Source organism: Podarcis cretensis, assembly GCF_951804945.1.
Source record: "Podarcis cretensis genome assembly, chromosome: 4".
Lineage (NCBI taxonomy): Eukaryota > Metazoa > Chordata > Lepidosauria > Squamata > Lacertidae > Podarcis > Podarcis cretensis.
Window position 1 is genome coordinate 20,074,164 of NC_137173.1, and position 25,263 is coordinate 20,099,426.

General features: G+C 43.1%; 1 protein-coding gene across 1 annotated transcript in view; it reads right to left on the bottom strand.

Annotated features, from left to right (window-relative positions):
- TRPC6 (transient receptor potential cation channel subfamily C member 6) overlaps positions 1–25,263 on the bottom strand; it is a 71,262-nt gene that overhangs the window by 23,406 nt on the left and 22,593 nt on the right. Inside the window, exon 2 of the mRNA XM_079973543.1 lies at positions 592–1,366. Within this exon, the coding sequence (XP_079829669.1) occupies positions 592–1,366 (775 nt within the window). The remainder of the gene's footprint in view (positions 1–591; positions 1,367–25,263) is intronic.

Genomic DNA, 25,263 nt, shown 5'->3' on the forward strand with positions numbered 1-25,263 from the left:
GTGCTTGGCTTCTTAGCCTGTGGCCAAACAATGACAGCTCCACATGTTCATAACTAAATTGACCCCCCCACACACATGCTCTGGGGAGCAGTATACCTCAGAATGCCAGACACTGGGGAGACAAAACTTCCATCCATATTTGTGGACTTCCTAGAGACATTTGGAGGATACGGCTATAGCGGAAAGTCCTTCTCTACCACAAAGTCACATGGCTAGAGTGGCCCATGTGTCATTGAAAGGAGGAAAAAATAAGCACTTTGTAGTAGACCAGCTTTGGCGGGTGGCACCAGAATGCCTCTGGCGGGGTGGGAGTGGCAGCAGAGACGGCAGTAGCCACATACCCCCTCAAAAAAAAAAAAAATCCTGGCAGAAGGGAAGAGTGTTCTTGTGTTTGGGTCCTACTTGCAGGTTCCTCACGGTGGTTGACCAGATGGGGCATTGCCCAGAACCATCAGAATCTTCTTATGTTTTTACATTAACCAATGGAAACAGGAGGCTAAAGTAGATGGCTCTTTGGCTTGATCCAGCAGTGGCCTCCTGTTATAAAACTAACCCCTAACCCCAGGAGAAAAAAAACCCAAAACAACTTACCTTGAATTCTTTTTCAATGTTAGCAAGCACAGCCAGCTCATTGCTTAGTTCTAAGGCAATCATTACGGGGTCCTCACTAGACAAGGAAAGGTAAGCAGGGCTGGCCAAACCTTTGTAGGCATTGATCCTGGACCTGGAATGGCTGAAGGAATCGTGCTTTTGCTTCTCGTTGCATTTGCTGCATTTGCAGAAGTAGTCGTGAGGCCTCTCGATGCGAGCGCCTTTCCTCAGCAAGGTGTGCACGATTTCGTACTCGTGGCAGTGAGCAGCTAGGATGATGGGGGTCACGTCGTGAGAGAAGCGGGTGCCGTCCTCGTCGTAGGCATAAAAGTCATCATGCTGCACCTCTGATTGGCTGGGGCTTGTGGCCAGCCTCTTGCCTTCGGCGAACGCAGGGTGACCCAAGATGGCTTCTACTATCCGGACATAACCTTTGCTAATAGCCAGGAGCAGGGCGTCCCCAACCCTTGACAGGTTCTCCTTATTAAGCAAGAGCTCAGTGATTTCCAGGTGTTCGTTCGCAACGGCGAGCTGCAGAGCATTCTGCCCCATGTAGTCCACGCAGTTCACATTGAGCGAGGTACATTCCTCCAGCATCTTGCGGACCACAGGAATGTTGCCATATTCTGCCGCTTCCAAAAAACGCTCCTCTTCAAGAGAAAGGCTGGTTGAGTGGTCATTAAACATATATGCCGGTCCACGATTGGCAAGCCTCCTGCCTTTCTCTCGGACAATAGTCTGCTGTCGGAGGGCATGTCTGTTCTCAGCGCCTCTACTGTAGGGAAAGAGAGAAATAATTAAGTCTTCAGCTTCGCTTTGCTTTCTTTTTAACGCATTTCTTAGACCTGTGTAAGGGAAGGTTCTTTGAGCCAAGGCTGAGGAATCCTTATCTCCACTCACATCCATGGGCTGAATTTGATAGACAGATGGGGACAACCCAAGTGATGCCAAGTGACCTATTTTTGCCTGTGCAGGTTGAAATCAGCAAAGCACTTGCAAAGCCCCTTTGCACAATGCTTCCCAAGCACCAATTATCAGCTGTCAGTGCTTCAGAATCTGTGTGCAAGGGGCTTTACAGGCACTACTAATAAGCTAGTCAGTGGTTTCTGCAAAGACCCTTTCATCCAAGCCCCAGCTTTACCTGGCATCAGGTGTGGGGTAGGTGGGTGCAGCTTGGACAAAATGCATAGCCTTCAAGTGTCCCGATTTTCCCAGGACAATCCTGGAATTGCAGAAGCCGTTCTGGCTTCTGATTTGATACCAGAATGTCCCATTTTCCCCCTCCACTAACACTGTGCTCGGGGAAGAAGATAAGCCAACACTTGCAGCAGACACTTAGAGTGGTGCTGTGCTTTCATGTGTGTCAGCTGGCTCCAACAAGAGCGTGGCTCCAAAACACACGTGCCCTGATTTTCATCAGAGGAATGGTGGAGGTTATGAAAATGGCTTCACAAGCCAAATGAGCAGGCTTGCCACCTATGGCTTCCCCACCCCTGCTTTGAGCCTTACCTCCAGTTATAGACCGACAGAACCAAATTAACTTAACATTTAAAACAAACTGTGGAAAGAACAGGTGAAAGTAGCACTCAATATGGCTAACAACTATAATAAAATAGCAAAAATGGGTACAATGGACAGCTAAGTGGCATGGCACATTCATAGGAACTCACAGAAAGCCGCGTTATATAGATGGACCATTGGGGTCTATCTAGCTGTGATTGGCAGTGTAGTGATAGGGTTCCGGACAGAACCTCACAGTCCTACCTGGAGATGCCAGGGATTGAAACTGGGACCTTCTGCATGCAAAGCAGATGCTCTACCTCTAAGCTATGGGCCCTTCTCCTTCCTTCTCCTTCCCTGCTTCCCCCTTGTGCAAGAAGGCACCATCTCTACGCTAACCTTCCCAACTTAAGTGCCAGTGTTACAGAGCTGTCCTGGTTGCAGAGGATAGGTCCCAGCAACCAGCAGATTGATCATTACATAACACCCGTATTGTTTTGTCGGGTTGCTCATCGCTGTGTTTGGGCGCCAATGCACAAAATATAACTGTGCAACAAGTGATTCCCTGTATACCACTGCATTACAACAGCTCCAACATGTTTGTTGCTCCAGTTAACCTCATGAAGAAGCTTCGACATCTCACTAATGCAGTGTGGGTTAATCATATGCATTTTGGGAACTATAATTTAAACAACCTGCTCTCCAAATGATAGAAGAAATGGGTACACCCTGCTTTGTGAGTAGACATGGGCCAATGTCACCCCACCCACCTCATGATTTCATCCAGCTCAGAGAAAACAGGAAATTTGTAAGAAAATCAGCTGTCTTCTCACTCTCTGCTTGTTCTCTGTTTATTCTCAAAGAACCTCACTCAGCACCAACGGCGCTTTCACTTCCAGATCCTCAGAAACATTTAAGGAAGGAAATTCCAATGCGGAAGAGCAGGGCCGATGGCATTTGAAAAGTTACTTCACCACGATAAGCTATAATCTGTCAGAAACGTTTCCACTGGCCTTACCTTTATCCCAGCAGCATAACAGTAGTTAATCTCAACTCACACCTGCTCTTCCATCCTCATCCCCAATCTGAATTAAGACCAAATCCATATAGCTTCACTTGCTCCCCTTCTCTCTCCTTTGCATAAGTCATCACAAATTACAAGCAAATCAAATGTATCCTTTGCATTGCATTTGGCAAAACTCATAGCAACTTGATCATCTGAAACAATAACTGAAATTGGCTTTTGTTTTTTAAAGACAATTTTGTTGTTGTTGTTTTTGGTAGAAGTACATTAGAAGATTCCAAAAAACAAATGTGCATATAAAACCACCACAACAAAAAAATGTATGAAAAGAGCAACATGTCTGCTGAATGAAATAACTTGTCAATAAACATAAAAAGAGTTCTACAGTATTGTTGTTATCCTCATTACTCGAGTGCTGTTTGGTACGCTGGTGGTCCAGTAGAACCATGACATTTATTGATATAACTGGAATCCATGCAACATCTAAATTATCCTGTTTCACTTTACCCTCAATGACTCGCCTGTGTTGGGTCAAATGTTGAGATAATGCTGAGATTTGGTTATGTGAAGCTTTTTTCATCCTTCTCCTCAGCCCAAAAAAAGCTCCCCAGAGTAGCTTATGTAAGGCTAATAAAAGCAAGACAGTTCATGAAATGGGAAAGAAGCAGAACCACAGCTAGAGGTTGGGTCTTTGTTGTTGTTGTTGTTGTTGTTTAGTCGTGTCCAACTCTTCATGATCCCATGGAGCAGAGCACGCCAGGCACTTCTCTTCCACTGCCTCTCGCAGTTTGGTCAAACTCATGTTCGTAGCTTCGAGAACACTATCCAACCATCTCGTCCTCTGTCGTCCCCTTCTCCTTGTGCCCTCCATCTTTCCCAACATCAGGGTCTTTTCCAGGGAGTCTTCTCTTCTCATGAGGTGGCCAAAGTATTGGAGCCTCAGCTTCAGGATCTGTCCTTCCAGTGAGCATTCAGGGCTGATTTCCTTAAGAATGGAGAGGTTTGATCTCCTTGCAGTCCATGGGACTCTCAAGAGTCTCCTCCAGCACCATAATTCAAAAGCATCAATTGGTTGGGTCCAGCCTATGACAATAACCAAGCCAGGTCACCGGTGAAAGGTTTCTGAGACTTTTGTCTGTGCTTTGAACCACCCCCACTGGGCACTCATAGGAAACTGTTCCAAATCTTAGTTCCATGCCCAGCTGATAATACCTATTAAACACTTCATATTATTATTCTGTTTTTCTTTTTTAGGCTTAGGACTTTTCTAGTTGCAGAGGCATAGTTGACCTCAGCCATCAACCAGTTTTCAAACTGAGCAAGACCTGTCTGCATCAGATGAAAACACACAGTTAAAACGTTTACCAACAAGTGGCAGGTAGCAGATTCCAGAGCGGCGCCTTACAAAACCCACTAGCAGAGAATTCAATCCAAGACCATTGGCTGTACTGCTGGATAAGTGCTTAATGGTTATTGTATTTATTTATAAACCAATAAAAAATGTTGTTGTTGTTGTTTTAAAAAAACAGTTCTTGGATTCATTGGTTCATTTATTCATGTTTGGTGGGAACGTTAAAAACTTTTGAAGAATCATGTATTCACCATTATAATCTGCAGTTACAGGTCAAGCCCTTTCTCCAAATTCTGCCTTAGCCCTGCTATCTTTGGATATAGACTTAGACTTCAAAGCAGCACAGTTTATAAAATGGGAACTAAAATTAGATGCATGAAATCATAAAACTTCCTCCTTCCCAATAACCCAGCAGAAAAGAGGAAGAGAAGAAGAAGAAGAAGAAGAAGAAGAAGAAGAAGAAGAAGAAGAAGAAGTCATCAATTCTGTGGATCACCTGAGTAAGTTTGAAAGGACTTGCTTTTGATGCTCTCAATATAACAACAACAACAACAACAACAACAACAACAATTTTATTGATATCCCGCCCTCCCCAGCTGAAGCCGGGCTCAGAGCGGCTAACAAAAATAAAATTAACACAGCATTCTAAAATCAATTCATTTTAAAATCAATTCAAAATCAAATTAATGACAACCAGTGGGCTAGAGTTCTGTGAGGATTACCAAAAGATGGGGTCAGACTGTGCCAAAATGGGGCTGGCAGGCTAAGAAGCAGAACCAGATTCTGACTGAGCACGGGGCATGTAGCAATGTGCCCTTTGCTGGGTCCTCTCTAGCTATATTCTGCGATATCTTCCATTGATTTGGGGATCCCCATGACAGGCATCAGTGGTTGGCCCCACTGGGTCTCCACCAACTCCCCAAGGGTGCCCTTATGCTTCCCTCAGGACTGGGAAGGACACATGTGCTTATCTTAACATCTGTTTGCATGAGAGGCCTCTTTTCACACGGTGAGAACCATCGATTTCTCTCATGACTCAGCACACTTGGGTCACTAAGGGTGCTACTTCACCTGCTATCACTCCCCGAATCTTTCTAATACCACAATGTATGCAGCGTAAAGTATACTTGCAAGACAGCCTTTCAAAACACTTTCCTGCCAAAGCACTCTGCAGAAAATCCTCGGTAGAAGTAAAACCATTAAACCGAACAATGCTGCTTGCTTTTAAAGAAAAACCCTGAAAGACCTTCAGAGAGATTGCAAAGGCTTTTCAACAATAAAGACACCAATACCCACCACCACCAAATACACACACACACACACATGCACACCCTGGATAAAATCTGATAGAATTCACTATCTGTTGTCCAAATCTCCTAAGCAAATAAGAGACAAACCTGGGGTGTATAGATTGGCGATGACTGGAGAATAAAAGGACCTCAACCAAATGGTAGGGGGCACTGAATTCAATTTATTTTCATTCTTGCACAGGAATGCCAATTCAGCATCCAAGGATTTCAACACAGAAACACCAAAAAGCAACTCCAAAAAAGCAGTAAAACAACAAAATTAAGGCCACTGAACCAGTAGAAAAAGCAGCAACAGCTAAGAACCCTGAAATAATATCAAATAAAACCAGCTTTGGAGTCTGCGATGCTCCACTACACTGCAGTTATGCAGAGCTTTTTCTCTTTCTGGCACAGTCCAGTGATCTCATGCTCACATTTATTTACAAACCATAAAATGGTTTCTTCTAAGATTTGCCCATAAAAACGAAACCAAGTATTTTTCCCAAAGTTCCACATCCTCAGGAACATAAATAATAAGGGTTTGTTATTTTAAAAGCAGAAATAAATTTTACTGATAGTCAAGTCATTTGATAATTTCAGTTAGATTTCCTGTGAAATAAATATGTTACAAGTCCAAATCTATTCCCATATTTCAAACATCTCAGTCTTGCAGTATCAAGGGTTTAATTAGGGTTGTCAAGCAATTACAAAATTGGGAAAGATTAATCATCCGCCTATTAATGGTTTAAATTTAAATAAATCTGCATACTGTCAAATCCTCAATATAGATGCCTAAAGGAAGTGTGAGGCAACATATAGCTTTAATAAATAATAGCTGTCATTAATAATAAATATCATTTTAATATTCTATTTTTCACTCTATGTTACAGCAATACACCACAATCAAAGTAGCATACTGAGTCACAGCAGCCACTACGGAAAAATAATCTTAATGCTTCATTCTGAAGTATATTATTATTATTAATTAGATTTAAACACCGCCTTTCCTCACAAGATCTCAGGGCTACTTGTGTTTTTACTTTTTGTCTCAACACTAAAACTACAAAGTAAAAACACAAGTAAATAGTTGAAACAAGGACAACAAATTATTATTATTGATTTGATTCATAAGTATACACTGTAGTAGTGATCTTAATCAAATCTCCAAGTTTGTTTTGATGCCATGTGGATGACTGTATACAAGACTTAACATCTGTGCATGTATTTGTCTTGGAGAACAACACTTTCTGCTTGGCAATTGTTAAAAAAAATTTTTTTTTTTAAAGCTAGGAAAGGGGAGATTCATTTCATCACTTTCCTGCCGTGTTCTGTAACGATCCTCAAATTTAATCGCTTCTGGCTGATGCCGGAAGCAGAATATTTGAAAGAAAGACATTCATCGTGTTCAGGTCTGATGTCAAATCCCACTGGGCTTCAAGGTGGTCAGGCAGGTCAGAAGTTACAGGACCACAGACAGCTCCAAGTGAACAGCTTGCTTTCACAAGAATCTCTCTATTGCACTCAAAACCCACAAATCCCTTGTACATGTTAGATTGTTCAATCGCCTCACCCTAATAGTGGGTTTAAAGAAAGCCCTTCCAGTTGCGAGCCAGGATGGGAGTGTTTGCATTACTCCAGCTGAATGACAGGGTGGAGTCCCAGGATGTTTGCAGATTGAGCCCCAGATCCAAATTATCCAGACAAGTGCATCATCTGGGATGTGACACTTCTAATACGTTCATATTGCTATTGCTAATTTGATAGGCCGTAAGCCACTCTGGGCACATTTTTGCAGGGAAGTGGCATGGGGAGAAACAGACAACAAATACAGGATTGCTGGGGAAAGGCAAGCAGGGTGGGGAAATGGAAAGAAACACAGGTGCAGTTCCCTTCCAAAAAGTCACCACTTTTCTTCCTGCTTCTTATCTCCTATAAGGCTCATTTGCTGCCAGGGCACACGTCTTTCTTCAGACATGAGGCCTTCCACAGTGCCATTAAAAGTGTCCAAACAGCTCTTCTCTAAGGATTGAAAAACGAAAGAAGGAACTCATCTCTGTTACTAACAAGAACTGACACCATCTTCCTGTAGTTATCAATCCAGATTTAAGCTCTGAAAATCTAATAAATATACGAAATTAATGAAGAGATTGGAAATGTAATTGTTCACCATATTGCTAAAGACAGGCTGTCATGCAGGGAAAAGGTATCGCCAAAGAAGCAAAGAATTATGTACAGTTTTGCTTTTCTAAAGAAGGAGGGTCTCCACAAAATCAGTTTTGGAATAAGTAAAGGAGTTTGGCATATAGGGGGAAGAAATTATTTGGCATACCTAAGGAATCACCACCCAGTCCAAATATGGTTGTTAGAGAGGCAGAAGTATGCTCAAAGAATCTGGGCATGACCTTATTTAAGCATCATCCATAGTAAGAGATGAAAAAACATGGGAAACATAGCAAGGTGTGCAATCTTGAAGGGGGATTAGACAGAGCCCTCCTGGCCAGACTACAGCATGCATCCAAAGTAGTTGTAAATCTACTTTAGTGATCTCCCAGCAGCAGCAGGGCTGTCTTTGAATAAAGCTAGAAACTTGTACACCATAATCTAGGGAACAGATAGACATTTATTCCATAAAATGCTCATTGTATAGCAAGGCACAAAGGAGTAACAAGATATGATGTGGGAGGATCTTGTTCAGATCTCTTAGGTGCTGGTTATTGATGTAATTATTTAATGTAAAATATTTATATGCCACACTTCACCAGAACTGATTTATGGAGCTGCTTAAAGGTAAAGGTAAAGGTACCCCTGCCTGTACGGGCCAGTCTTGACAGACTCTAGGGTTGTGCGCTCATCTCACTCTAGAGGCCGGGAGCCAGCGCTGTCCTCAGACAATTCCGGGTCACGTGGCCAGCGTGACGAAGCTGCTCTGGCGAGCCAGAGCGGCACACGGAAATGCCGTTTACCTTCCCACTAGTAAGCGGTCCCTATTTATCTACTTGCACCCGGGGGTGCTTTCGAACTGCTAGGTTGGCAGGCGCTGGGACCGAGCAACGGGGGCGCACCCCACCGCGGGGATTCGAACCGCCGACCATGCAATCGGCAAGTCCTAGGCGCTGAGATTTTACCCACAGCGCCACCTGAAGATCACAATTCTAAAAAGTACAGTTCAAATGAAGTGAACAACTGCATAAAGTGATTGTTAACGTCCACATTGTCTCTGAAGGGACGTGGCATTGGGAGAAGGGACTCAGAAGGTGGTCTCAAGATAGGGGCTTTAAAAAAGTTTAATGGTAGCCAGGGTGGTGTGGTAGTTAAATCCAATTGGGATGGCAAAGCTGTTCCACCTGTGAGATTTTATTATTAAAGGACTCCTGCTGATTGAAAGAAGGTGATTTCGATCTATTCCACCTCCCTCTACTGTCCCCAGAGCTACCTCAATGCTCCTCCTACCCCCAGGCCAGTGTGGTGTAGTGGTTAAGAGTGGTAGACTCGTAATCTGGTGAACTGGGTTCGCTTCCCCGCTCCTCCGCATGCAGCTGCTGGGTGACCTTGGGCTAGTCACACTTCTCTGAAGTCTCTCAGCCTCACTCACCTCACAGAGTGTTTGTTGTGAGAGGAGGAAGGGAAAGGAGATTGTTGGCCGCTTTGAGACTCCTTAGGGTAGTGATAAAGCGGGATATCAAATCCAAATCCAAACTCTTCTATTAGGGTGTGCAGAAGGAAGAGGGAATTGACAAAAGCCATCTTCTTCCTCTCCCTGCTTCCACCAGTAGGAGACTCCTATGAGCAGACTTCTGCTCCTGGGAATGCAGGGATCCAAGACATTGTTTCTAGTTGTGTTTGTGTTAGCGTTTTGTCTAATGTGTTTTTCAGAAAGAGTTCAAGCAGCACTGCAAGTGGTAGAAAATGTGACATTCCTCTGCCACTTATCATGACACCGTGTAGGCTACACTATTCACAATGACAGCTGCTTCTTATTTAGCATATAAAAGATTCAGTTGTTGTAAGTGTACACCCTGTTGCCATGTGTCCTTGTCTACATGAGCATATGCCTACACACAAGGAAAACACATTGGGGTCTTTAACCAAAACATGCAATATGCCACAGCAAAAGCTGGGTTTTCTGAGTGGTGGGGGAAAGGAAGAGTTTTGAGTACAGTGGTACCTCGGGTTACAAACACTTCGTGTTACAGATTCCACTAACCTGGAAGTAGTACCTCAGGTTGAGGACAGAAATCGTGTGGTGGTGGCGCGGCGGCAGCGGGAGTTCCCATTAGCTAAAGTGGTACCTCAGGTTAAGAACGATTTCAGGTTAACAATGGACCTCTGGAATAAATTAAGTTTGTAAGCAGAGATACAACTCTACTCAGTTACGCAGTTTATTACCAAAATAGGCATGATCACTGCAGATGGTGACAGCAGTCATGAAATTAAAAGACACCTGCTTCTTGGGAGAAAAGCAATTACAACCCTAGATAGGATCTTAAAAAGCAAAGACATCACCTTGCCAACAAAGGTCTGAATAGGTAAAGCTTTGGTTTTCCCAGTAGTGATATATGGAAGTGAGAGCTGGACCATAAAGAAAGCTGATCGCCGAAGAATTGATGCTTTTGAGTTATGGTGCTGGAGGAGACTCTTGAGAGTCCCATGGACTGCAAGGAGATCAAACCTATCCATTTTGAAGGAAATCAGCCCTGAGTGCTCACTGGAAGGACAGATCCTGAAGCTGAGGCTCCAATACTTTGGCCACCTCATGAGAAGAGAAGACTCCCTGGAAAAGACCCTGATGTTGGGAAAGATGGAGGGCACAAGGAGAAGGGGACGACAGAGGATGAGATGGTTGGACAGTGTTCTCAAAGCTACCAACTTGAGTTTGACCAAACTGCAGGAGGCAGTGGAAGACAGGAGTGCCAGGCGTGCTCTGGTCCATGGGGTCATGAAGAGTCGGACACGACTAACAAATGAGCTAACAAAGACAAATATATTTGTGTCTTAAATCAACAAGGCCTGAAACTTTACTGAGAGTCGGTATATTACAGGTTGCAGACATCTGACCAGGCATTTTTTAAAAATAAAGCAATTACTGACCCTGCCTAAAGATGCTGAACAGTGCTTTATTTTAGATTGCATAATCCTACTTTTCTAAACATACGGTAACTGTTAATAATGTTATTTGAAATAACCACATAGAGAAAACTGCATTTGTGGCTGGACAGGGGGGAGTGAGATTCAAAACCAATCACCACCCCAGATCAATATAAGAAATAGGAATACTAGTCTATTAAACTGCAAGGAATCTGTTTTTTTGTTTCTTGTGTAATGAACATGCTTGAAAAGTGGATGAGAGCTGCTTCTGCTTTAGAAGTTTCCCAGAGTTTAAACTTGCTTCTGGCAGCAGCTATTAATCTTTGGTAGACTCTGTTGGAATTCGAGCTTTTATGTTGAGCTTCCAGACTTTCGGCATCTTTCAGAATATCAGCTCTCAATCTGTTTTTTCTCTTACTGACTGCTTTTCTTAACAACCACCTCCTGCTAAAAGGCTTTTAAAGTGTCCCATACAGTCAAGATGGAATACCAGAATTAGTTTTTATATAAAGAGAGGAAGAAAAGGGGGAAATGTTTTAATTATTCTTCCAAGTTTCTAGGCAATAAATGCAATGAGTAGGAACAGCTTAGTTCCTGGATCTAGGCTCAACATGTTTAGGTTTAATGCAACTTTCTGCTATATGCACAGTCTGGCCTTGCAATGGGACCAACATTAAGAGATTAATACTATTCATGCATCCTTCAGCAGCCAGGTGCCCTTTGGACCAATGCTTTGGACTACAGCTCCCATCAGGCCCAGCTACCATGATTGCTGGAGAAGACGGAAATCCAAATCACCCAGAAAGCACCAGGTTGGCAAAGACTGTAGAGAATGAAAAAGAAGAAGAAGAGGAGGAGGAGGAGGAGGAGGAGGAGGAGGAGGAGGAGGAGGAGTTTGGATTTGATATCTCGCTTTATCACTCCCCTTCAGGAGTCTCAAAGCGGCTAACATTCTCCTTTCCCTTCCTCCCTCACAACAAACACTCTGTGAGGTGAGTGGGGCTGAGAGACTTCAGACAAGTGTGACTAGCCCAAGGTCTCCCAGCAGCTCCATGTGGAGGAGCGGGGAAGTGAACCCGGTTCACCAGATTACGAGTCCACCACTCTTAACCACTACCCCACACTGGCTCTCAATGAATGAAGTGGCAGTGAAGAGACCAAATCACATCAATTCACTTGGTTCTTGAGAAGCCATGCTTCTTTGGAAGTCCAAGCTACTGGTTTGTTTTTAAGGCCATAAAAATGTGGTGTAGGGATCTGGACATCAAAGCCACCTTCTGATCCATGTCCCGCAACTCACCCACAGCCAATTTACTAAATTCAGGGCAGTCATGGGCCAATATCCAAAAAGCTACTTTTGGTTCCCCAAGACTTGAGTGTGCCTGTTAAGATTTCTTTGGCTTGCTTACTTTGAACATCAGACATACACACCCCATGTCACTACAACACAACCTGCTTTTGAATGTCCCCCATGTTTCAAAGCAAATTTGCTATGTGGTGTGGTGAACTTTCAGCTCAAGGAATGCAAGCAAGTCCTTGGGGTATGTGGAACTGATGGGTTGGGTTTTTGGGTCCCAGCCATCAATTTGATTTTGCCTTCTAAGCAATACAGTCTTACATTATATTAATAAAATGAATTTGACTTGAGCTTAATAGGCTAGCATTGATCTGACTCTACGCTTAACTAGTTTGCATTGTATGAAATCAATTAAAGAAAATGAGTCATCCCATTTCACAATTTTTATTTAACAACATTTATCTACTGCTTAATTGTAAATAACATTTGTAAGTATATGCAGAATGTATGATCCATTACAAACAGAACTGGTTGTGCACCAAATCTCTTGTCTCATTTTCCTATTCCTTTCACTCTTGGTGAAACAGTGCAACTCTGATGCTGTGCAGCAAAATATGCCGAGGTAGTATGAAATGAAACCATCCATCTCCATTTGAAATGTCAGCAATGCAATTTAACTTCTGGGTAGAATAAATTGGGTGCTCTGCTTTGAGCAGCCAAAGTAAATGGATCCAACAGCTTGAGATTCCCTTTAACTGGATGTGTTTCCACACAATGCGGTAAACAGGAAGCTTGACACATTCCAGCTAGAACATTAAACACTCATTCCCTTTGCTTTATGTGAAATTATATAATGGACACTACCATGGGCTTTCTCACCCAGTTAGAAAGAATAATTACATTAGGCAGTATCTGACGAAATACTTCCACTTGTGCGATGGAACTTTCCCTTCCTACCCTCTTCCTATGCATCTCCTTGCCCTCCCCAAATCTTCTCTGAAGGGCTTGGGGGAACCCTGGAACAGATTCAAGAGGTGAACAGAGAGATGAGAAGGAAGGAAAGTTCCATTATGCAGCCCAAAGTATTGTGCTAGGAGATCTACTTTGTTGAATAGCACCCATTTTAAAGTCCTCATAAAGATAATGGAGAGAGAGAGAGAGAGAGAGAGAGAGAGAGAGAGAAAGAAAGAAAGAAAGAAAGAAAGAAAGAAAGAAAGAAAGAAAGAAAGCTCCAATATAGCTACCATATAAAAAATACAGGAAGGACAATGAATACCATTTTCTCCTGGCTCTACTAAGGATTTGATGGGGCGTAGACAAAGTATGGATGGTTGGAGCCAGTCTACATTAGTTGAACTTAGTTGCTATTTAAATCAATGGGACTTAAGTCATTAATAAAGTATCCAATGGATTTCAATGGGACTGAAGTTCAACTAACTTGCAGCACAACTCTTATCTGTATCTCATTGACTTGAATGAGGCATACGTCCCAGGCAATTTATATGTTTGCAGCCTTCGTTTGTATCCAACCAGGAGCCAGGAGAGGCGTGGCAGAGTTCAAAACACATAATTTAGGTAAAATCAATCCATGTAATTAGATTCATGTAATTAAATATTGTAAGGCATTTAAAATGTGTTTCGGGGGGCTATTGGTTTGCTTTTTATGATGATTATGTATTTTGTGTTCTCATTTTGTATTTTTATGTTGTGAACTGCCCTGTGATCTTCAGATAGAGGGTGGTATACAAATTTAATAAACAAGTAAGTAAATAAATAAAATGTAACAGAAATGTGCTTGCCCTTGTCCTGTTTTATGATGCAGTATTTTGTTTTACATTTCCCAACTCACACCTCTGCTTCTTGAAGCAGAAAATGGCCGACATTTTTAATGGTAGCAAGGAAAATTAGCTATTATTTCTGCCTAATTGGGCATTTCTAATAAATATTTATCTGATAGGATGTGTTTAGCTTAGAATTATTTAGAGGCCTGATGTTGATTGCTGTTTGTACTCAGAAGGAAGAGAAGAAGAAAAAATCCAGTGCTGGCTCCAGATATCAGGGGTAAACTCGCCATAAAAACAAAACCGAAGCACTCATCTATTTCATTTGTCTTTCAGACAAGATAGAGCAATTAACCCGCTGCCAGAAAGAAACCATTGCTGCAGCAATTTATATTGCAATGCATTGAGGGATTTTGTGGCTATGGGAGTGTTCATGATGCCTCTGACTGATGTGACAGAAGGGCAGGGAAGGCAGAGAGAGGGATGGAAATGCAGAGAGCTCAAAGAAGTAGGGAGGTAGAAACCTGAAAATAAGAGAAGCAAGCAACTGATGTAGCAAAGGATGGTTGGAACTGAAGTCATCGCTGATAGAAATGGAGATGTGAATTTTGAGCTAACAAAAGTCAGGGTAACAGCAGATCCATGATGTTTTGTCCCACAGAGCAAATATTGCAATATCTGAAATATTAGCATGCTTACTACTGGAGTTTTCAAACAATATGTATGCATTTAAAGGTAAAGGTAAAGGGACCCCTGACCATTAGGTCCAGTCGTGACCGACTCTGGGGTTGCGGCGCTCATCTCACTTTATTGGCTGAGGGAGCTGGCGTACAGCTTCCGGGTCATGTGGCCAGCATGACTAAGCCGCTTCTGGCGAACCAGAGCAGCGCACGGGAACACCGTTTACCTTACTTATCTACTTGCACTTTGACATGCTTTCGAACTGCTAGGTTGGCAGGAGCTGGGACCGAACAACGGGAGCTCACCCCGTCACGGAGATTTGAACCGCTGACCTTCTGATCGGCAAGCCCTAGGCTCTGTGGTTTAACCCACAGCACCACCAGCGTCCCATATGTATGCATTTACGCAATAGCAAAAGCTTACAATTCTTTCCTTAATATATTTCGGAAGGGAAATCCCACAAATTCCAAGACGATGCTCAGAACTCAAGTCAAGGATGCAGTCCTGGGAGGACTAGAAAGCTTATCAGCTCCTTCAAAATCAAGCCTGAAAACTTGTCTGTAAACTACATACAAAAATGGGTGGCTTGTTAGTGGTATATGACAAGAGTCCGTATCTTCAAGTGCATGTATGAGAGGGGGAGCAGATATTGATGGGTGTTTGAAGTTTCCCAATGTTATGCAACTTATCTATTGCAGGGGAACTAACTGTTGAAAGATTTGAAATCTGAAAAATATCCTTAGCACACACATGGACACACCTTTTATATATATATTTTTTAATTTTTCAGAAGTTAGAGCTGACCATAGCTGACACTAACTGTTGGACCTAATTAGGGCTGAAGGTCAGACATTCCCCACTGCTGGTTTAGCATGAGTGTGAAAGAGGAGAACGCAAAATATCAACATCAAAAAAACTAAGATCATGGCCACTGGGCCCATCACCTCCTGGCAAACAGAAGGGGAAGAAATGGAGGCAGTGAGAGATTTTACTTTCTTGGGTTCCATGATCACTGCAGATGGTGACAGCAGTCATGAAATTAAAAGATGCCTGCTTCTTGGGAGAAAAGCAATGACAAACCTAGACTGCATCTTAAAAAGCAGAAACATCACCTTGCCAACAAAGGTCCGTATAGTTAAAGCTATGGTTTTCCCAGTAGTGATGTATGAAAGTGAGGGCTGGACCATAAAGAAGGCTGATCGCCGAAGAATTGATGCTTTTGAATTATGGTGTTGGAGGAGACTCTTGAGAGTCCCATGGACTGCAAGATCAAACCTCTCCATTCTTAAGGAAATCAGCCCTGAGTGCTCACTGGAAGGACAGATCCTGAAGCTGAGGCTCCAATACTTTGGCCACCTCATGAGAAGAGAAGACTCCCTGCAAAAGACCCTGATATTGGGAAAGATTGAGGGCACAAGGAGAAGGGGATGACAGAGGATGAGATGGCTGGACAGTGTTTTCGAAGCTACCAGCATGAGCTTGACCAAACTGTGGGAGGCAGTGGAAGAAAGGAGTGACTGGCATGCTCTGGTCCATGGGGCCATTAAGAGTCAGACACGACTAAACAACTAAACAACAACAACAAAATGAAAAGTTCTGGAGAACTCAAGTTTTGCACACTATTTTGTGATGCTTTGGTTGCCCTAATAAAGTTAAGGTAAAGGTAAAGGGACCCCTGACCATTAGGTCCAGTCATGACCGACTCTGGGGTTGTGGCGCTCATCTCGCTTTATTGGCCGAGGGAGCCGGTGTACAGCTTCCGGGTCATGTGGCCAGCATGACTAAGCTGCTTCTGGCGAACCAGAGCAGCGCACGGAAACGCCGTTTACCTTCCTGCTGGAGCGCTACCTATTTATCTCCTTGCACTTTGACGTGCTTTCGAACTGCTAGGTAGGCAGGAGCAGGGATCGAGCAATGGGAGCTCACCCTGTCATGGTATTCGAACCACCGACCTTCTGATCGGCAAGTCCTAGGCTCTGTAGTTTAACCCACAGCACCACCCACGTCCCTAATAAAGGTATTGGCCCAGTATTGATTTGGGATGTAACCCAGGATTTACCCAGGTAGTTCCAACTGAATTCAGAGGGCTTACCTCTGAGGTTACAGGCACAGAATTGCCCTGCTAGTGTTGTTATTGACAAAATACTGAATCTGAAATTTTATGGACAATCCTCAAGAAGGAATGGGACCGTTGTCTAGAGCAGTGTTTCCCAACCTTGTGCCTCCAGCTGTTTTTGAACTACAACTCCCATCATCCCTGACTAGCAAGACCAGTGGCAAGGGATGATGGGAATTGTAGTCCAAAAACAGCTGGAGGCACAAGGTTGGGAAACACTGGTCTAGAGTATGCTGTCACTTACTTCAACTGCACCAATATCTGAGCCTGAAAATAGAAGAAAACTATTAAAATTTCATTAGCAGCAGCTTCGTGTTTACTCCAAACACTGCATCATCCACTATAAATCAGAAAACAGCAGAGAACTCAAGAAGGCACAGAAGCATAAAAAAATCACATGAAGGACTTTTAATTGCAAAGACTCCCACAGTGGCATTTGGAATTATTTTTCCAAGAAGACATTGAAGTCCAGAAGCAGAAGACCTCATTTTGATATATTTTCCTACTCCTAAGGCTCAGAAATGATTATATTTTCCTACTCCTAAGGCTCAGAAATGATTATTTGGAACCAAAATACTAAAACAATCTGCTTCTCTCATGTTTTTATATAAAAACAAGCATCTTACAATGGATGCAAACATTCCTAAGAGAGTTCCAGATTCTCTTGAATGAGACAGATTTTCTAGATTCATTTCAATCAGGGTTTTGAGCTGGTTTTGGCATGGAAGCTCCTTTGGTTGCTCTGTGTGATGACCTCTGCTGGACAACAGACAGGAAGTGTGACCCTGTTGATTCTTCCAGAATTGGTGAGGGTTTGTTTGACAACAATGACAAACAAAGACATTAGTGTCATTGGCTGTCAGGGCTGGAGTCAGACACATGTCAGCAAGGAAAAAAGCAGATCTCCGTTGTCGGTGAATTTAACTCTCTATTCAAGGAAACAAACATACAACTTGGACTAGTGGTCTAAGCACACTTTCCAGTAGGTCTTGCCCCTATGGAGCAGTTGCCAGGACTGAAGATCTGCTATCCACCCTTTCTAAGGTTCCTCCTCCCCTGAATGTTTCCCAACCAGTCTCAAACTGCATCTGCACACCTCTGGCCTCCGTTCTGCTCTCCTCATAATTCTACATGTTCTTGGAGACCAGGGTGGAGAGGAGCTTGTTGCAGAAGGAGAGGGAGACTCCCTGGATTCTTCTGCAGCCTCTTGACTCCCCTCCTCTGCTTCAGCCTCCGAGTCTGAACTATTCCCTGTCACAGACTCTTCCTGCTCACTAAACCCTGTTGCCACTTGAGCATCTGGTACCTCCTCCCCACTCTTCTCCATCTGACCTCCTTTCCCTTCTGGTGCCTCCTACCACTCTTCTTCATCCAGCCAGTCCCTGACATCAGCCAGTCCTGTGCAACACCCTGCCAATAGAGATTCAGCAGGCATCTTCTGTGCCAGCTTTTAAATACCTCCTGTAAACTTTTCTATTCCACCAGAGTATATCCCCTACAATGGTTTGTTAATGTTTGCTTGTAATTTCTTTTTAACTTTTTGTGCTTTTATTGCCTGGTTTTCCTTTTTTATATTGTTGTAAACTGCTGCAATATATTTTTATGATACACACACACACACTGCTAAACATCTGGAGGGAACCACATTGGCTACCCTGGCATGTAACTTAACACATCAGTATCAAAACCCAAAAAACCCACATTACAGTAAAATCTCAATTGCTACCAATACATTGCTGCAGCCAGTTCCCACCAACAACTGAAGCAGAAAGGCCTTTGGATCAATGATTTTGGTTTTTTGTTTCTATCAGGCAAGTTTCATGGGGAAGAAAAATCCATTCCTAGAATTACATCAAAGACTGATGCTGGTAGATTAAGGTTGAATCCATAAGGCCACATAATATCTAATTAGCAACAAACCCCCTTGAGTTCAATGGGAATTCATGCCAGCTAAGTGAGTACAGGACTGCAGTCTTAGTGAGGATTTGTAAAATCTTATCCTTAAACGCTTATTGTGTTCCCATGATCACACTGACTTTAAAAAATCCATATTTACAATTTTTCTTTTCTTTTCTTCTGATGTGCATTTAAACGGGTAAGTGGTATTAACCTCCAACACTGTCAAAATATGTTGATTGATGTGAGGTAAACCACAAACTCCAACAAGTTTGTCAGCCGGCCCCATTTGTATAATCAAGTCCCTCTTACTCTTCAACAAGCACCTATAACACTACTCAGAGTACACCCATTGAAATTAGGGTGAAAAGTGAAAGAAATATAGTAGATCAACAGAGTATTTCAGCTTGCATCTTCAAGGGGAATCTGGAGGGAAGGTTCTGTTTAGTGTTTCAGGGGCGCCCCATTCCACTCTGCAATTCATGCCTCAGGAACCACCTACATCTATGGTTATGAAGCATAAAAAGCAAAAGCAGAAAGTGGTCTCAAAAGTCCACTACATTTTGCAATCCAATCTAGAATAAACCCAAAAGCATGTCTTCTTTGTGAATTGCTTCCCGCTCTCTTTGCCCCTGGTTCAACTTTGTGGGTTGAAAGTTGTATGGCTTTGGTCTAACCCAAACTTTGGTCTCCAGCTGTTTGGGGGCTGCTATTCCATCATCCCTGACCACTGGTCTTGCCAGCTAGGGATGATGGGAATTATAGCCCCAGAATAACTGTGGAACACTGGTCTAACCTAACTGACATTTATTATGTGGCTAAACATGCTTCTTTGATCTCCTTGGTGAAAAAGAAAGCTATCCGCGCAAGAAACAAATAAATTTAGTTCTCCCCTACGACCATTAGCAAGCATATCGGTGTTAACCCAAGACAACTCTTAACTAGTTCCCTAGTGACAGACAGCCACAGAGACAAATGGGCATTAAGGCTTTCCATTTAAGACTTGAGACAGCATTATCACTGGCACAGAAATTGTTTTCATGGTAGAAATATGATGGAATTGGATGTGGAGAGGATCTATGCTAAAAGCCTTTATGTTATTAACTTTATCTTGAAGACATTAGTAAATCCCAATGAGGGAAAACTATGGATCTGCCACTAAACACACTGGTGGGGTGTAAAGTGAGCTTCCCTGAGCATATCTGCTTGCATGTTTCAGTCTCGATAACACTTTCAGCTGATAATAATAAAGAACCTGGAGAAAAGTCGGGAGGTTATATGTGCTATTTAGCCACAATTTCCCACAATCCTTCCATTTTTCTTTTGAGGTGGAGAGTAGAAAATAAACCATGAAAGGCATCGTGTGCATGGATGTCAGCAAAGATACATGTCATGATTTAAGTACCAAGGTGAGTGTCCTGAGTGACCCCAGTTATAAGCAGTAAACTAAACAGAGATGCAGAGTAAAAGGTTGCGGTAGCCAGTGATGCAGGTTTGCAGAAAGGAATTCAGGCCCAATTAGAACTAAGGAACAAATAGTCTCTTTTGTGATCTGTCCAGGGTGCTGAAAGACCTGCTACCCCTGACTACCTTTGCTCTCTGCTCCATGATTCCCAACCTCGCACAGGACATTCAGGCCCCTGTGTATCAACAACCCACTGACATCGGCTCAAGATAACTTACTGAACGTCGCTTTTCCCAACCCTTCTGTGGGCTCTGCCTCAACAGAATTGAGCATCGTACGTGCACTGACCCAACGTTGCTAGATGAACCAGCAAGAGAAGCAGACCCAAATTCTCCCATGTACTATTATTATCACTTGGACAACTGCAACATCAAGGCATGAATTAGACAGTGTGAAAGTGTAATTACAAAGGGCACTTCACATCTCAGGAATAACTTCATATCACCTTGTCTGGGCAGACACACCTTCAAAAGCTGGGTGAGTTGTTACCAACCTGAGGGATGCTTCCATGCCTTTGGCCCAACTATGGGCAGCAAAAAGAGTTAAACAAACCAAGTCTGGCAAAACCTGTTTAGAGATGTATGCTCCCTTCTTCCTGTGTGCTCTAAAGGACTGCTACATGGAAGAAGGAGCGAGCTTGTTTTTTTCCTGTTCTGGAGCATAGAACTCAAACCAATGACTTCAAGTTACAAGAAAGGAGATTCCAACTAAACATCAAGAAGAACTTTCTGAGAGTAAGAGCTGTTCAACAATGGAACAGACTCCTTCAGGAGGTGGTGGGCTCTCCGTTAGAAGTTTTTAAGCAGAGGTAGGGTGACCATCTGCCATAGATGCTTTAGCTGAGATTCCTGCATTGCAGGGGGTTGGAGTACTAGATGATCCTTGAGGTCCCTCCTTCCAACTCCATAATTCTATGATCTGATGAGCAGGCAAAGGCATCCTTGACTGCAAACTAGCACTATGTACAAGGAAAGTAAGGGAATATTGGAAGGCCGGGTAGCTTTCTACCAGTGCTTAGCTAAGGGACACCTGATTAATTCAGAAGCCACCCTGTTTTATTACGCTGTGCCCATTCAATATAAACCTAGTAAAGTGCTAATAGAAAAGATCCCACTTTGTTGGCGGGTAAAAATACAAGTCATGCTCTGCTTAAAGCACTATTCAATTCACAGGAAACAAAGCCTAAGGTGTTTGCTCAAGCAGGACACATTTTTATTAGTCGTATGGAAAATGCTCATGATTTATACTGCCTAGGATGCTCTGCAAGCTTCAATCCTTAGAAAAGTATCAGAGGGAACCTAACTGACTTTTCACATTGTATTATATACTGTAGATCAGGAGCGCTCTCAGGCTTGGGCAGGGTGCCTTTTTTCAAGGTGGGGGCTGCATCACCTCACCCTCTGCTGATCTGTCCCCACTCATATAAGCAGTAGTTGGATGGCCATCTGTCATGGATGCTTTAGTTGAGATTCCTGCACTGCAGGGGCTGGAATACACAACACCTGGGGTCACTCCCAACTCTACAGTTCTATGATTATATGATTCAACATAGTCCTGGATTGGCTGCTTTGCTCTCTCTTTGCCTGCCATCCCCTTGTTCTGCTCTCCTAATAAGCTTGCTAGATGGGAAAGGATGGCTTTTAAAGGGTCCTTCCCCTATATGCTTAGCAAGCAGGAAAGAGTTCTTTTGATGGTCACAAAGAGCTCACTGCAAGGAGTTTCCTGCCGGCAGATGCTCCTCCAGCTCCCTGTCATCTTTGTTTGCTCACAATGTCTCTGAGCCTCATGGCTCAAAGGCATTCTGTGCAAGTGAGGATGATGGCTGGCTGGAAGCACATCAACTGCCACTTCTGCTTTGCTCTCAGGCCTCCTGCCAATGTCCTCATTATTTGCCATCATTCACTCTGGGAGCCCCTTCATCTGTAAGGTCCTGGACTTCTGCCCTGAAGCCCATTCACAACAACACCACCGACTGTAAACTCAACCTCCGAAGTAAAAGAATGCTATATAAGATAGATGCACATTTCATCCTTATCCTAATCACCTTCTAAATCCAGCCTGAAGACAGGAGTAGAATGTGTCCTTTTATTTAAAATGCATCTCTGGGTTGTTTGTGTGGCCTGCCTGGTGTTTTTACATGAGTAGAATGTGTGCTTTTATTTAAAATGCATCTCTGGGTTGTTTGTGGGGCATAGGAATTCGTTCATCCCCCCCCCCATATAGTCTGGCCCCCCACAAGGTCTGAGGGACAGTGAACCAGCCACCTGCTTTAAAAGTTTGCTGACTCCTGCTTAAGAGGGAGGAGAGATTAAATCAAGAAAGAAAAATAAATAAATAAAATAAATAAAGTTGCTGTAATAGTATCTAGGGTTTAACGTGAAATCTCTTGCTGGCCCATGAAAAGTTGCAGGTATTGCCTTGGATTAAATTAGGGATGGTGAACATTTTATTAGCCATTAAGACTTATATTACAATGCATGAATAAAGAAAGTGACTGAATATGACTGAAAGTGACTGAATAAAGAAAATGACTGAAGTCATCACAGTCTCCAAAGAAAAACTATTACAGTCAATATTTAATATATCGATCTATGCTTCTGCCCAGTTATTTATATTCAAGTGTTTTGCTGCTGCTGCTGCCTTGTTTCCAGCCTCTCCACAACAAAAGAAATTATCTTTATTAGGCAAAGGAGAAAGGTGGAAGGGTGAAAATGAAGATGGATACAACCCTCTGAGAAAAACAAACAAAGCAAGCCACAGTCATTGACAGTCACCGATGGGGACAAGGAAACTTTTGATGTCAACAAATAACGCAGTGAGTTATGCTGGATATTATGGTTGCAAGGTAGAGCTAAATCACAGGGGGTGCCCATTTCCATGTAAAGCGTAATATGTGAACAAGGCCACTGTCGAAGAGCTTATTTCTTTTATATCTAATATATAAACAAGTAGTGAATGCAGTCCATGCCTTTCCCCGGTTCTGAGCAGTTCTGCAGTCTCCTGTATCTCAATCACTGCAACTCTCCCCTGTGTAGCTAGGATGCTGTTTTCGTCATTAGTGTTGAATTATTTGGTGTCTGTAGCCGTGCATTACACATTCTGCAGTGATCTGTGTAGCCTTTGATCATCCGAATCTGACACAAGCTCCAATAAAAAGGAGAAGAGGCCTTTTACTTTTCTTAATGATCAGACTGCCCAAATTTCTCGAAGCCCTGGGTTGCTGACATTTACACCATAAATTTATCAACATTTGCAGCTTACCGCAAGTCAAATGTCTATTGCACTGATCCTCATAGCTTGAACTAACATTTGTCTGTTCTGCAAGTTACTGTTTATAAGCTGAACAGCCTGCTTACGCAGTTATGAGCTTGCCATGCCTCAAAGTCTGTCTTCAACCTTTGTCAGAATTGATTTTACCCACCACATTACTGTCTCGTTTGCCACCTTTGTTCACGTTTGTGTTGAGCTTTAATCTTACAGTACAATTGTTCAGAGCATAGATGTGGAACCTCCAGGCATTCCTGCCGTCCCCCATTTCCCCTGCCTCCCAGCTGTTTCCCATGGATCAGATGAGGCAGGAGATTGTGAGAAGAGGAGACTTCAACCTCCTGCCTCTACTATCTTTCCCACATGATCTACATGAAGCACCTACATGAAGCAACCTCACTGAGTTACAGTGCCAAGCTGGCAAGGGAGCAAGATTTGTCTCTTCCTGCATCAACAGCTTGCTGTGTTTCCTCACTGTTCACACACCATCTTAAGATGGAAAATAGACTAGCCTGCTAGCAACTGAACTAGCCAATATTTACAGAGGTTTTACTGATGTTTCTACATGTGTTTTTACTCATAATGTTGCATGTTGTATACTGCCTTAATATACTTTTATGAAAGTGTGGGTTAAACATATTTCAATAAATAAAACAAAATAGAATTTGCCCAACTCCCTTTTAAAAGCATCTGTGTTGATGGTCATCGCCATATCCTGTAGCAGCAAATTCCAGTTTAATTATGTGCTGAGTGAAGGAGGACTTCTGCCCTGCATTTCCCGTCTTTCAGCTTCTGCTGAAAACTGGAAGGCTTGGGTTTCCCAGGACTTGACCCTGGAGAGAGAATTGTGAGATGTTTCATATATCATGATGTCATGAACAAACTGTGAGGAGCCACAGGCTGCATACAAGGAGAGAGGTGAATCTACATGTTGAGGCTCCTCACTGCTCATTCACCAGACCATAGTGTTTACTGTCTTGTCTGAACTGGCAAACAATGCTCTGTGCTTGCTATGCAACCCAGGACAGGAGACTACCCAGTTGGGCTTCTGTGTGCCTCTAATATCAGAAAGAAGCACAGTGATATTTTCCTAAGCTTTAGGGAAGTACAGGACTTCATCCCTTACATGCTAGGCTTTGGACCTAGAGCCTGGACTCAGGACCTAGAGCCTGAGAGAAGGGCAAGGAGTTGTTCCTGATAAGGTGTGTGCTTTGGGGAGCCTCCTTGCTTCCATGTGCCTCCAAAATGACTCAGGAAGCTCTGACTGACAGTGGGTCCACCTGCCAGGGCTGGTCTTAGCAGGTGCCCAATCACATAGACCACTAGTGCTGGACTTGGATGGGGAGTGCGAGGGAGCACTTAACCCAGGAGTGGAGAATCTTTGTTCCTCTAGTTGTACACCATTTTCCATAGCCATTAGCTATGCTGACTGGGGCTGATGGAAGCTGGAGCCCAGCCAGATCTTGAGGTTCCCCATCCTTGTTTTAACCCTTTCCCCACAAATGGTTGAAAGAGGAAAAACATACATTTAGGGCAAAGCCATTGGGGAAAATATGTGGTAACAGAAGCCAACTCCCACCCGCTTTTTGCTAAATGTATATTATCACTTCTCACATAATGTGTACTTTGTCCCTAAGAGGGGAAGGAAAACTGAGAGCGAAAATGGACACAGAGAGGTGCCGTTGGAACCGCAGATGTGAGAAAAGCTGAAGTTCACATATAGTTTTCAAATAACCAGCAAAAATATTTGGCTGCAGGCTTCTTAACTCCATGCAGCAGGGATCCAAAGGGCAGGGAAATGTCGTGGCATGTTCTCGCCCCAGAAATGCTTAAGCTTATTCCAGAAAAAACACAAGAATTTGAGTTTTCTATCCTTCTTCATATCTACCTATCTATACATCGACTTGATAAAATTGTTTG